The 12,906-nt window shown below is 43.5% G+C and overlaps 1 protein-coding gene across 1 annotated transcript in view; it reads left to right on the top strand.

The window, feature by feature from the left end:
- The window catches only part of prkn (parkin RBR E3 ubiquitin protein ligase), a 13,094-nt gene extending 4,492 nt beyond the window's left edge, over positions 1 to 8,602 (top strand). Inside the window, 5 exon segments of the mRNA XM_053333481.1 lie at positions 1,380 to 1,516; positions 2,688 to 2,749; positions 7,325 to 7,555; positions 8,113 to 8,230; positions 8,371 to 8,602. Of these exon segments, the coding sequence (XP_053189456.1) occupies positions 1,380 to 1,516; positions 2,688 to 2,749; positions 7,325 to 7,555; positions 8,113 to 8,230; positions 8,371 to 8,474 (652 nt within the window). The 3' untranslated portion in view covers positions 8,475 to 8,602.
- Positions 8,603 to 12,906: the final 4,304 nt, after the last annotated feature.

Raw genomic sequence — 12,906 nt, 5'->3', positions numbered from 1 at the left:
CTGTCTGTCTCTACCTGTCTGTCTCCACCTGTCTGTCTCCACCTGTCTGTCTCCACCTGTCTGTCTCCACCTGACTCTCTACCTGTCTGTCTCTACCTGTCTGTCTCCACCTGTCTGTCTCCACCTGTCTGTCTCCACCTGACTCTCTACCTGTCTGTCTCTACCTGTCTGTTTCTACCTGTCTGTCTCCACCTGTCTGTCTCCACCTGTCTGTCTCCACCTGACTCTCTACCTGTCTGTCTCCACCTGTCTGTCTCCACCTGTCTGTCTCCACCTGTCTGTCTCCACCTGACTCTCTACCTGTCTGTCTCTACCTGTCTGTCTCCACCTGTCTGTCTCCACCTGACTCTCCACCTGTCTGTCTCCACCTGTCTGTCTCTACCTGTCTGTCTCTACCTGTCTGTCTCCACCTGACTCTCCACCTGTCTGTCTCCACCTGACTCTCCACCTGTCTGTCTCTACCTGTCTGTCTCCACCTGTCTGTCTCCACCTGACTCTCCACCTGTCTGTCTCCACCTGTCTGTCTCCACCTGACTCTCTACCTGTCTGTCTCCACCTGCCTGTCTCCACCTGTCTGTCTCCACCTGACTCTCTACCTGTCTGTCTCTACCTGTCTGTCTCCACCTGACTCTCCACCTGTCTGTCTCCACCTGTCTGTCTCTACCTGTCTGTCTCCACCTGTCTGTCTCCACCTGTCTGTCTTTACCTGTCTGTCTCCACCTGCCTGTCTCCACCTGTCTGTCTCCACCTGTCTGTCTCCACCTGTCTGTCTCTACCTGTCTGTCTCCACCTGTCTGTCTTTACCTGACTCTCCACCTGTCTGTCTCCACCTGTCTGTCTCCACCTGACTCTCTACCTGTCTGTCTCTACCTGTCTGTCTCCACCTGTCTGTCTCCACCTGTCTGTCTCCACCTGTCTGTCTCCACCTGACTCTCTACCTGTCTGTCTCTACCTGTCTGTCTCCACCTGTCTGTCTCCACCTGACTCTCCACCTGTCTGTCTCCACCTGTCTGTCTCTACCCGTCTGTCTCCACCTGTCTGTCTCTACCTGTCTGTCTCTACCTGACTCTCTCTACCTGTCTGTCTCTACCTGACTCTTTCCACCTGTCTGTCTCCACCTGTCTGTCTCCACCTGTCTGTCTCCACCTGTCTGTCTCCACCTGACTCTCTACCTGTCTGTCTCTACCTGTCTGTCTCCACCTGTCTGTCTCCACCTGACTCTCCACCTGTCTGTCTCCACCTGTCTGTCTCTACCTGTCTGTCTCTACCTGACTGTCTCCACCTGTCTGTCTCCACCTGTCTGTCTCCACCTGTCTGTCTCTAACTGACTTTCTACCTGTCTGTCTCCACCTGTCTGTCTCCACCCGTCTGTCTCTCAGGGACGTGGTCCTGGTCTTCCAGTGTCTGGAGCGTCATGTGATTTGTCTCGACTGTTTCCGTCGTTACTCTCAGACCCGACTGGACGAGAGACAGTTCGTTTACCATCCTGTGATTGGCTACTCACTGCCGTGTGCAGGTAAGACTGTGTGTGTGTGTGTGTGAGTTTGTGTGCATGACTGATAGTGTGTGTGTGTGTGCGAGAGTGTGTGTGTTTATGTGTGTGTGTGTGTGTGTGCGTGTGTGTGTATGTGTGTGTGTGACTATGTGTGTGTGTGTGCGAGAGTGTGTGTGTTTATGTGTGTGTGTGTGTATGTGTGTGTGTGACTATGTGTGTGTGCATGAGTGATAGTGTGTGTGTGTGTGTGTATGTGTGCATGAGTGATAGTGTGTGTGTGTGTGTGTGTGTGAGACTGTGTGTGTGTGCGAGAGTGTGTTTGTTTATGTGTGTGTGTGTGTGTGTGTATGTGTGCATGAGTGATTTTGTGTGTGTGTGTGTGTGAGACTGTGTGTGAGACTGTGTGTGAGTGTGTGCGAGAGTGTGTTTGTTTATGTGTGTGTGTGTATGTATGTGTGTGTGTGTGTGTGAGTGTGTGTGTGTGTGTGTATGTGTGTATAATGAATATGAATGAATTTCGTCTAATTAGTCTCACTTCAACTTTAGAACTACATTTCCCATAATGCTTAGTTTGTATAAAGGCCGGTTCACAGCTGCTCGTCCTCATCATGTGATGTAGAGTCTGTGACATCAGGTCATGTGACAGCTGCAGTATAAATGTAGTAACTCTTTATTGGGCAAATAATTATATTTGGTAACTTCTGTAAATATCCCAAAGTATCCTTCCTTCCTTCCTTCCTTCCTTTCCTTCCTCCCTGCCTTCTTTCCTTCCTCCCTGCCTTCTTTCTTCCCTTCCTCTTTTACTTTCTCCCTCCCTCATTCCTTATTTCCTCCGTCCGTCCGTCCTTCCGTTCCTTCCTTCCATCTGTCCTTCCTCCCTCCCTCCTTCTCTCCTCCCTTCCTTCTTTCCTTCCTCCCTTCCTTTCCTTCCTTCCATCTGTTCTTCCTGCCTCCCTCCTTCTCTCCTCCTTTCCTTCTTTCCTTCCTCCATCCCCCTTTCTTCTTCCTTCCTTCCTTCTTTCTTCCCTCCCTCCCTCCCTCCCTCCTTCTCTCTTTCTTTCCTCCCCCCTACCTTCCTTCCTTCCTTCCTTCTTTCCTCCGTCCTTCCTTCCGTCCTTCCTTCCTGCCTTCTTTCCTTCCTTTCAATGAGTATCCTATAAAGGGTTAATGTGTGATATCTGTTTCTTCTCAGCTGGCTGCACAGACTCTCTCATTAAAGAGTTGCATCATTTCCACATTTTAGGAGACGACCAGGTGAGTCACATCAGAGCAGAGATTAATAAGATCATCAATTAATCAGTTAAACTAGATTTAAAAGCAGCATCAGGTTTGTTAAAATGTACATTTAGTATTTTTGTTGGTTTTCTAGATAAATTCAGACTGAACTCAGCGGCAGCAAGACATCATGGAGGTTACGCCCAGTTCAATATAATCAATATATTAATAAAAGATCAATAAGAGAGTCAAGGAAGGAAGGAAGGAAGGGAGTAAGGAAGGACAGAAGGAAGGAAGGAAGAAAGAAGAGAGGAAGGAAGGAAGGAAGGAAGGAAGGAAGGAAGGAAGGAAGGAAGGAAGGAAGGGACTGAATTCAGACTGAACTCAGCGGCAAGACATCATGGAGGTTACGACCACTTCAATATAATCAATATATTAAAAAAAGATCAATAAGAGAGTCAAGGAAGGAAGGAAGGGAGTAAGGAAGGACAGGAGGAAGGAAGGAAGAAAGAAGAGAGGAAGGAAGGAAGGAAGGAAGGAAAGAAGGAAGGAAGGAAGGAAGGAAGGAAGGGTGTTGGTTTTCTAGATAAATTCAGACTGAACTCCGCAGCAAGACATCATGGAGGTTACGCCCAGTTCAATATAATCAATATATTAAAAAAAGATCAATAAGAGAGTCAAGGAAGGAAGGAAGGGAGTAAGGAAGGACAGAAGGAAGGAAGGAAGAAAGAAGAGAGGAAGGAAGGAAGGAAGGAAGGAAGGAAGGGTGTTGGTTTTCTAGATAAATTCAGACTGAACTCCGCAGCAAGACACCATGGAGGTTACGCCCAGTTCAATATAATCAATATATTAAAAAAAGATCAACAAGAGAGTCAAGGAAGGAAGGAAGGGAGTAAGGAAGGACAGAAGGAAGGAAGGATGAAGAAGAGAGGAAGGAAGGAAGGAAGGAAGGAAGGAAGGAAGGAAGGAAGGAACTGAATTCAGACTGAACTCCGCAGCAAGACATCATGGAGGTTACGCCCAGTTCAATATAATCAATATATTAAAAAAAGATCAATAAGAGAGATTTGAAATGACTTTTAAACCATTTTATACCAAAAGTAAGACTGAATGCTCCTGAAAATGTCAAATGGTGTAACCACAAAAGAATGATACATATTAAATAATATAATATTTAGAACAATAGTATTCCATTAGCTTTATTTAATATAAATGTTATAATGTAAGATCATGCCAAACCAGTTGATATGGTGTTAGGTAGGTAGGAAGGAAGGAAGGAAGGAAGGGAGTAAGGAAGGACAGAAGGAAGGAAGGAAGAAAGAAGAGAGGAAGGAAGGAAGGAAGGAAAGAAGGAAGGGAGTTGGTTTTCTAGATAAATTCAGATTGAACTCCGCAGCAAGACATCATGGAGGTTACGCCCAGTTCAATATAATCAATATATTAAAAAAAAATCAATAAGAGAGTCAAGGAAGGAAGGAAGGGAGTAAGGAAGGACAGAAGGGAGGAAGGGAGTAAGGAAGGACAGAAGGAAGGAAGGAAGGAAGAAAGAAGAGAGGGAGGAAGGAAGGAAGGAAGGAAGGAAGGAAGGAAGGAACTGAATTCAGACTGAACTCTGCAGCAAGACATCATGGAGGTTACGCCCAGTTCAATATAATCAATATATTAATAAAAGATCAATAAGAGAGTCAAGGAAGGAAGGAAGGGAGTAAGGAAGGACAGAAGGAAGGAAGGAAGAAAGAAGAGAGGAAGGAAGGAAGGAAGGAAAGAAGGAAAGAAGGAAGGAAGGAAGGAAGGGACTGAATTCAGACTGAACTCCGCAGCAAGACATCATGGAGGTTACGCCCAGTTCAATATAATCTATATATTAATAAAAGATCAATAAGAGAGTCAAGGAAGGAAGGAAGGGAGTAAGGAAGGACAGAAGGAAGGAAGGAAGAAAGAAGAGAGGAAGGAAGGAAGGAAGGAAGGAAGGAAGGAACGAAGGGTGTTGGTTTTTTAGATAAATTCAGACTGAACTCCGCAGCAAGACACCATGGAGGTTACGCCCAGTTCAATATAATCAATATATTAAAAAAAGATCAATAAGAGAGTCAAGGAAGGAAGGAAGGGAGTAAGGAAGGACAGAAGGAAGGAAGGAAGGAAGAAGAGAGGAAGGAAGGAAGGAAGGAAGGAAGGAAGGAACTGAATTCAGACTGAACTCTGCAGCAAGACATCATGGAGGTTACGCCCAGTTCAATATAATCAATATATTAATAAAAGATCAATAAGAGAGTCAAGGAAGGAAGGAAAGGAGTAAGGAAGGACAGAAGGAAGGAAGGAAGAAAGAAGAGAGGAAGGAAGGAAGGAAGGAAAGAAGGAAAGAAGGAAGTAAGGAAGGAAGGGACTGAATTCAGACTGAACTCCGCAGCAAGACATCATGGAGGTTACGCCCAGTTCAATATAATCAATATATTAATAAAAGATCAATAAGAGAGTCAAGGAAGGAAGGAAGGGAGTAAGGAAGGACAGAAGGAAGGAAGGAAGAAAGAAGAGAGGAAGGAAGGAAGGAAGGAAGGAAGGAAGGGACTGAATTCAGACTGAACTCCGCAGCAAGACACCATGGAGGTTACGCCCAGTTCAATATAATCAATATATTAAAAAAAGATCAATAAGAGAGTCAAGGAAGGAAGGAAGGGAGTAAGGAAGGACAGAAGGAAGGAAGAAGAGAGGAAGGAAGGAAGGAAGGAAGGAAGGAAGGAACTGAATTCAGACTGAACTCTGCAGCAAGACATCATGGAGGTTACGCCCAGTTCAATATAATCAATATATTAATAAAAGATCAATAAGAGAGTCAAGGAAGGAAGGAAAGGAGTAAGGAAGGACAGAAGGAAGGAAGGAAGAAAGAAGAGAGGAAGGAAGGAAGGAAGGAAAGAAGGAAAGAAGGAAGTAAGGAAGGAAGGGACTGAATTCAGACTGAACTCCGCAGCAAGACACCATGGAGGTTACGCCCAGTTCAATATAATCAATATATTAAAAAAAGATCAATAAGAGAGTCAAGGAAGGAAGGAAGGGAGTAAGGAAGGACAGGAGGAAGGAAGGAAGAAAGAAGAGAGGAAGGAAGGAAGGAAGGAAAGAAGGAAGGAAGGAAGGAAGGAAGGAAGGAAGGAAGGGTGTTGGTTTTCTAGATAAATTCAGACTGAACTCCGCAGCAAGACATCATGGAGGTTACGCCCAGTTCAATATAATCAATATATTAAAAAAAGATCAATAAGAGAGTCAAGGAAGGAAGGAAGGGAGTAAGGAAGGACAGAAGGAAGGAAGGAAGAAAGAAGAGAGGAAGGAAGGAAGGAAGGAAGGGTGTTGGTTTTCTAGATAAATTCAGACTGAACTCCGCAGCAAGACATCATGGAGGTTACGCCCAGTTCAATATAATCAATATATTAAAAAAAGATCAATAAGAGAGTCAAGGAAGGAAGGAAGGAAGGAAGGAAGGAAGGAACTGAATTCAGACTGAACTCCGCAGCAAGACACCATGGAGGTTACGCCCAGTTCAATATAATCAATATATTAATAAAAGATCAATAAGAGAGTCAAGGAAGGAAGGAAGGGAGTAAGGAAGGACAGAAGGAAGGAAGGAAGAAAGAAGAGAGGAAGGAAGGAAGGAAGGAAGGAAGGAAGGAAGGGAGTTGGTTTTCTAGATAAATTCAGACTGAACTCCGCAGCAAGACATCATGGAGGTTACGCCCAGTTCAATATAATCAATATATTAAAAAAAGATCAATAAGATAGTCAAGGAAGGAAGGAAGGGAGTAAGGAAGGACAGAAGGAAGGAAGGAAGAAAGAAGAGAGGAAGGAAGGAAGGAAGGAAGGAAGGAAGGAAGGGACTGAATTCAGACTGAACTCCGCAGCAAGACATCATGGACGTTACGCCCAGTTCAATATAATCAATATATTAAAAAAACATCAATAACAGAGATTTGAAATGACATTTGACCCATTTTATACCAAAAGACTGAATGCTCCTGAAAATGTCAAATGGTGTAACCACAAAAGAATGATAGATATTAAATAATGTAATATTTAGAACAATAGTATTCCATTAGCTTTATTTAATATAAAAGTTATAATGTAAGATCATGCCAAACTAGTTGATATGCTGTTAGGTAGGTAGGTAGGTAGGAAGGAAGGAAGGAAGGAAGGAAGGAAGGAAGTAAGATCATGCCAAACTAGTTGATATGGTGTAAGGAAGGAAGGAAGGTAGGAAGGAAGGAAGGAAGGAAGGAAGGAAGGAAGGAAGGAAGGAAGGAAGGAAGGAAGGAAGGAAGGTGTTTTATTGACTATTTACTGTTTTTAAGCAACGTTCAATTATTTGGTACAAAGTTTTTATGGTTACACCACTTAGACATTTTTACCATAATCCTCTAATATATTCTCTCTAAATGGATTAAAAGCAGAAATTTGATGCTGGGTCCACAAAAAAAGAATGTGTGAAGTTATTCATACGTTTATTTTCACATTTTAACCCTTTAAATTTAAATTACACCACATGGACCCGTGTGTGTGTGTATATATATATATATATATACTGCTGGTTGGGGTCTCTCATTAAACGGGTCTGGGGTCTGTGTCTCTCAGTATGGGCGGTACCTGCAGTTCGGGGCGGAGCAGTGCCTGTTGGGGATTGGAGGAGTGATGTGTCCGTCACCCGGCTGTGGGGCGGGGCTTCTGCCCCCTGACGGCAGCAGCAGGGTGGAGTGTGACAGACAGCTGGGCTGCGGCTTGGTCTTCTGCAGGGCGTGCAGGGAGGAGTACCATGACGGAGCCTGTCGCACCGCACTGACTCCGCCCACAGGTGGAGCATCACAGGTGAGGTTAGGGTTAGGGTTAGGGTTTGATGTTAGAGGTGCTCTGACTGCTGCCTCCATTATAATTATATTATTAATGTTATTCATGTTTATTTATAGTCTGTTAACCTCCTCTCCTCTCCTCTCCTCTTCCTCTCCTCTCTCTCTCGTCCTCCCTTCCTCTCCTCCTCTCCCCCTCTCCTCTCCCTCTCCTCCCCTCCCCCTCTCCTCTCCTTCTCCTCCCCTCCCTCTCTCCTCTCCCCTCCTCTCCTCCCCTCCTCCCCTCCTCCTCTCCTCTCCTCCCCCCCCTCTCCTCTCCACTCTCCTCTCTCCTCCACTCTACTTTCCTCCTCTCCTCTTCTCCTACACTTCTCCTCTCTCCTCCTCTCCTCTCCCCTCCTCTCTCCTCTCTCCTCCCCTCCTCTCCTCTCTCCTCTTCCCCTCCCCTCCTCCTCTCCTCTCCTCTCCTCTCATTTCTCCTCCTCTCCTCCTCTCCTCTCCTCTCCTCTCTTCCTCTCCTCCTCTTTTCCTCTCCTCTCCTTTCTCTTCCTCCCCTCCTCTCCTCCTCTCCTCTCTCAGGGTTTTGTGGTGGAGGAGGAGGCGTCCCTCAGAGGGAGGTGGGATCGAGCCTCTCAGCTTCTCATTGAGGAGTCGACTAAACGCTGTCCTGAGTGTTCAGTTCCTGTGGAGAAAAACGGTAAAAACAACCTGCAGTGTTTCATTTCTTTATTGTTAATAAGAGAGGATTGTTTCTAACACACACACACACACACACACACACACACACACACACACACACACACACACAGGTAATGAGTGTGCTGTCTCCCCCTGCAGGCGGCTGTATGCACATGCAGTGTCCTCTGTGTAAGGCAGAGTGGTGCTGGCTCTGCAGAGTTCCCTGGAACAGAGAGTGTATGGGAGACCACTGGTTCGCCTGAAGATACACACACACACACACACACACACACACACACACACACGCTGGATGAAGACTTCAGATCTGAACTGTCAATAAAGACAAAAATGCACAAAATAAATGTATTTATAATAAAAAATAAAAAAAAGATTTTACACATGGCTGGGTTTTTAAATGTGTGTGTGTGTGTGTGTGTGTGTGTGTGTGTGTGTGTGTGTGTGTGTGTGTGTGTGTGTGTGTGTGTGTACTCTGATGATTCCTCACAGTGACTCCAGGCTCACTGCCCTCTGTTTTCACTCCTCCTCATCCTTTCTTTCTTTAAGTCACATCTTCAGTTTGAGGTAGAGCTTTGTAATGTAGTATTTTTATATTGTGATATTGGTACTTTATCTGTTTCCACTGCTGTTTAGAAACAGTCTGGTCTGGATTCAGTTAAATTATTTACTTTAAAACTCTAAAACTAAGTCTGAAGCCTACAACATGTCAAAGTCTAAAACTGTAATTGGTCCTCACAGAGATAGTAATGAACAGTGGAAACAAAGTCCTGATTACCTGGAGACTCAGACTGTTTTTAAAGAAAACAAACCGATACTAAGATCTGACCAGCTGTAGGTTGATAACGCACCCAAACCTGTTCTGTCACTTCATGATGTGACTTGTGTACAGACTTTGTTAGATAAGTCGGTAGATTGAGGAAAAATAAGTGACTTCAGTAAAGAGGAACAAACAGACAGGAAGTTAAAGTTTTCAGTATTCAGTCAGACGCCATTTCACAGTCAGTAGAGCAGAAGGAGGAAAACAGCAAGTCTGAGGCAGGTGAGTGTTAATATCAGGACTGTAAATAATGATTACTGTCATTATTGATCAATCTGATGATTATTTATCACATTCATTGTTTAGTTGATTAAAGTGTGTCAGAATAATGTGAAATGACAGAGTTTGAGGTGTTGAAACGTTGTTTCCTGTTGTTGTTTTCCTGGTTTGTGCGTCCTCACAGCGATGTAACGTGACTCACTGCTGAGCTCTAAATAGAGAGAAGTCACAGTTAAGAAGCACACACATGTTTATCTGAAGTCTGTTTGTTGGATTTAAACCAGAGTCAAAGTTTCTCTTTGTGATGACTAGAAAACACACATGGTTGTAGTTAAAGTCATGTCAACTAATAAGAAGCTACTAAGTTGAGAGGCAGGACTGGGTTTATTATACTGTGTATGTGTGTGTGTCTCCAGTGTTACTGGTTTACCTCTCAGACTCCAGAAGATGAAGAAAGAGGAGGAAGAGGAGGAAGAGGAGGACGGAGCAGAGTCTGTAATATCCAGCTGTCTGTCTATGAAGAGTGACCAGTCTAAAGAATATCCTCTAGTCTTCAGTAATGAACCTGGACCCTCAGACACAAAGTAAGAGACTGTTTCTACTGTATTTTCAGAGCCAACAATGAGAAGCTCAGTCTTGTCAGAAATAAGTTGAAGAAAGTTGAGAGACATCCAGTCCTTTAGGTTAGGTTACTTTTATTGGTCTCCACCAGGGAGGAATTTGTCTCAGAGACAGGGAAAAAAGTTGCAGCACATAAATGACATACAATAAAAAAACAACATGCAATACAAACGTACAGGTAAATAGACAGTGTTGGAACAAACATAGACTGACATCGGACAGTCCTACGCATGTACCGCCAACCCTGTATCACAGCTAAACAGTAGTGGAGAGTGTCTATGTTACTAAAATCATCAGGTTTTACTGTAAAATATAGCAGAGTGTCGTCTGTGTAACAATGATAGGCTATACAACCAAAGTGACTGATTATCTGACCCAAGGGAAGCATATACAGAGAGAACAGAGTAGGACCCAGGATTGAGCCCTGGGGCATCCCATATAACAGCAGAGCAGATGAAGACACATAGTTACCATGGAGACTGAAACACATCTATCTGACTAATATGACACAAACCACTGGAGAGATGTTAAAAAGTCTTCAGTGAAACTGATCCAGTTTGCAGCTGTAGATAAAATGTTTAGAACATGCAGAAGGAGATATGAACACAACTATTGATGTCTTTATTAAATCATGACTCTGTGACATGTTTCATGATACATCTGATCTTTACAGGAACTAATGATATGTGTAAAATAATATTTATTTCTACAGACACAGAGCAGAGTTTCCAGTGTCCAGCTGTCTGTCTATGAAGAGTAACTACTAAGTTGAGAGGCAGGACTGAGTTTATTATACTGTGTATGTGTGTGTGTCTCCAGTGTTACTGGTTTACCTCTCAGACTCCAGAAGATGAAGAAAGAGGAGGAAGAGGAGGAAGAGGAGGACGGAGCAGAGTCTGTAATATCCAGCTGTCTGTCTATGAAGAGTGACCAGTCTAAAGAATATCCTCTAGTCTTCAGTAATGAACCTGGACCCTCAGACACAAAGTAAGAGACTGTTTCTACTGTAAACTGACCTGAAGATGTTTCAGTTTAATATCATTTGATTGACTGCATTATTTCTTTATATCTTTCATTTAGTGGAAAGAGTGTTTGATGCTGTTCTGAAATATTTATTAGTAGCTTGAACCAATATTTAAAACAGGTTAAGAGACAGGGCTGGTATTGCTGTTTGATTTTCTAGTCAATAAATGTAAAGTAGCAGCAGGTAACCCAAACTGTGTCTGTCCTTATTTACTAAAGGACTGCAGCAGCAGGTACAATGTTTGGTCTCAAGTAATACAGACTGTGTCTTAACGTGTTCCTGTTCAAAGACACTAAATATGGGAGGAGGTCATGTAAATGTATAGAAACAGCCTGCTGCAGCTGATTTATCACTGCAGACTGACCACTGCAGCAGAGGAAACGGAGTCTGATGTTTAACGTTTGGGAAAAGTCAAATGTGTCAAACTGTTGTATCACACTCACACAGAGGGAGAGAGACTATAGCAGAAACAGAGAGAGAGAAACACTAATGAAAAGATGCATTATGAAGATATTTAGCAGAGCTCTCTGTTCAGCAGCACAACACAAAAGAGCAGCAGTCTGTTATTTTTCACTAGTGGACTTTTCTGTTTTCTGGGCGGGTCGGACGCTCTGCAAAGCCCTTGATAGACAGCTTTGGATAGGCTGACTCTTCTGAGTGTAGTTTTGCCAATATAGCTTGACTTTCTCACTAAATCTGGCGACTTTCCAACTCTTCTTGGCGACTTTTTTCCTCAAAGGTGACTATCGACAAATCTAGCGAGTTTTTCTGGTGTTATTGGAGAGTTTTCTGATGTTTTGGAGACTTTGACATGAAAACACGTATCAGTCTGTCCTCAACGAGCAGCGGGTTCTGCTGCGAGCCCTGCCCCCGTCCCAAAGCACTCACTGACGGTCAGGTTCACAAAAAAGAAAACAACAACCTAGAAATCAATCTTTTTACTCATCAATGACATATCCAAGACTGTTATAATCCCTCCAAACCAAATTCAATTTGCATTCAGTATATTGGAAATAATCACCTTTTCATAGGGTGTATAAATGCACTGGTCCAATGAATAAGGCCACGTCTCATACTGATGTCTCCGGTTGTTTTTTATTCTTATCTCTTATCCTCTCAAGACACCGTGAAAACTATAAAAATAACACAAAACACAACAAGTCAAAAAATATCTCTCTCTATCATCCACAGTCTCAAGTTTCTCTCATTACACAGGCCCAAGCATGGCAATAAAAGGCACACTAAATGTTTTTATAAAGAATTCCCACAAATGCCACACAAATATGACAATTGAAACCACAAAACAAAGCAAACAGTTACCGTGTGCGCCTCTTGAACCATGCAAATTACTTTCTGGCTGTATGTCTTCTTTGTAGCCACGTTGTCGTTCTCCGTTTACATCTCTTCTCACCCATAATGCAGCACACCTCCCCAAACACTGACCTATGACCTTAACTTTCAAAATAAAAGATGAAATCTGTCTCCGAGACAGTTACAGGGTGATTATTTCACCTTTTACTATAGGGCTCTGTTACCTGGGTGGGTGACATGTTCAGTGTTGCTTTAAGGCCCTTTGTCCTGTGCAGGCCTACCTGGGCAGGCTAGTGGCTAGTTTTGAAAATCTTTTTTGTGTGTGTGTTGATGTGGTTCTATGGCATAGATTAAGCATACAACAGCCTCAGTTAAACACTCCTTTTATTTGTAACTGCATCGCTTCAATATGACAAGTTTTATGATGAAGATGTAAAGTGAGCTTCCCCTCTTTAAAACACCAGCAGCCGCCACTGACACACACACACACACACACACACACACACACACACACACACACACACACACATACACACACACACACACACACACACACACACACACACACACACACATGACTTCCAGTAAAGAAAAGGGAACAAGCAGGGAGGAACAGGCTTTTGAAAGTAGTCAGTCAGACGTCATTTCACAGTCAGTAGTAATGTGAAATGACAGAGTTTGAGGT

The sequence above is a fragment of the Scomber japonicus genome, chromosome 14, assembly GCF_027409825.1.
Source record: "Scomber japonicus isolate fScoJap1 chromosome 14, fScoJap1.pri, whole genome shotgun sequence".
NCBI lineage: Eukaryota > Metazoa > Chordata > Actinopteri > Scombriformes > Scombridae > Scomber > Scomber japonicus.
This window is presented reverse-complemented; position numbering and strand designations above follow the sequence as displayed.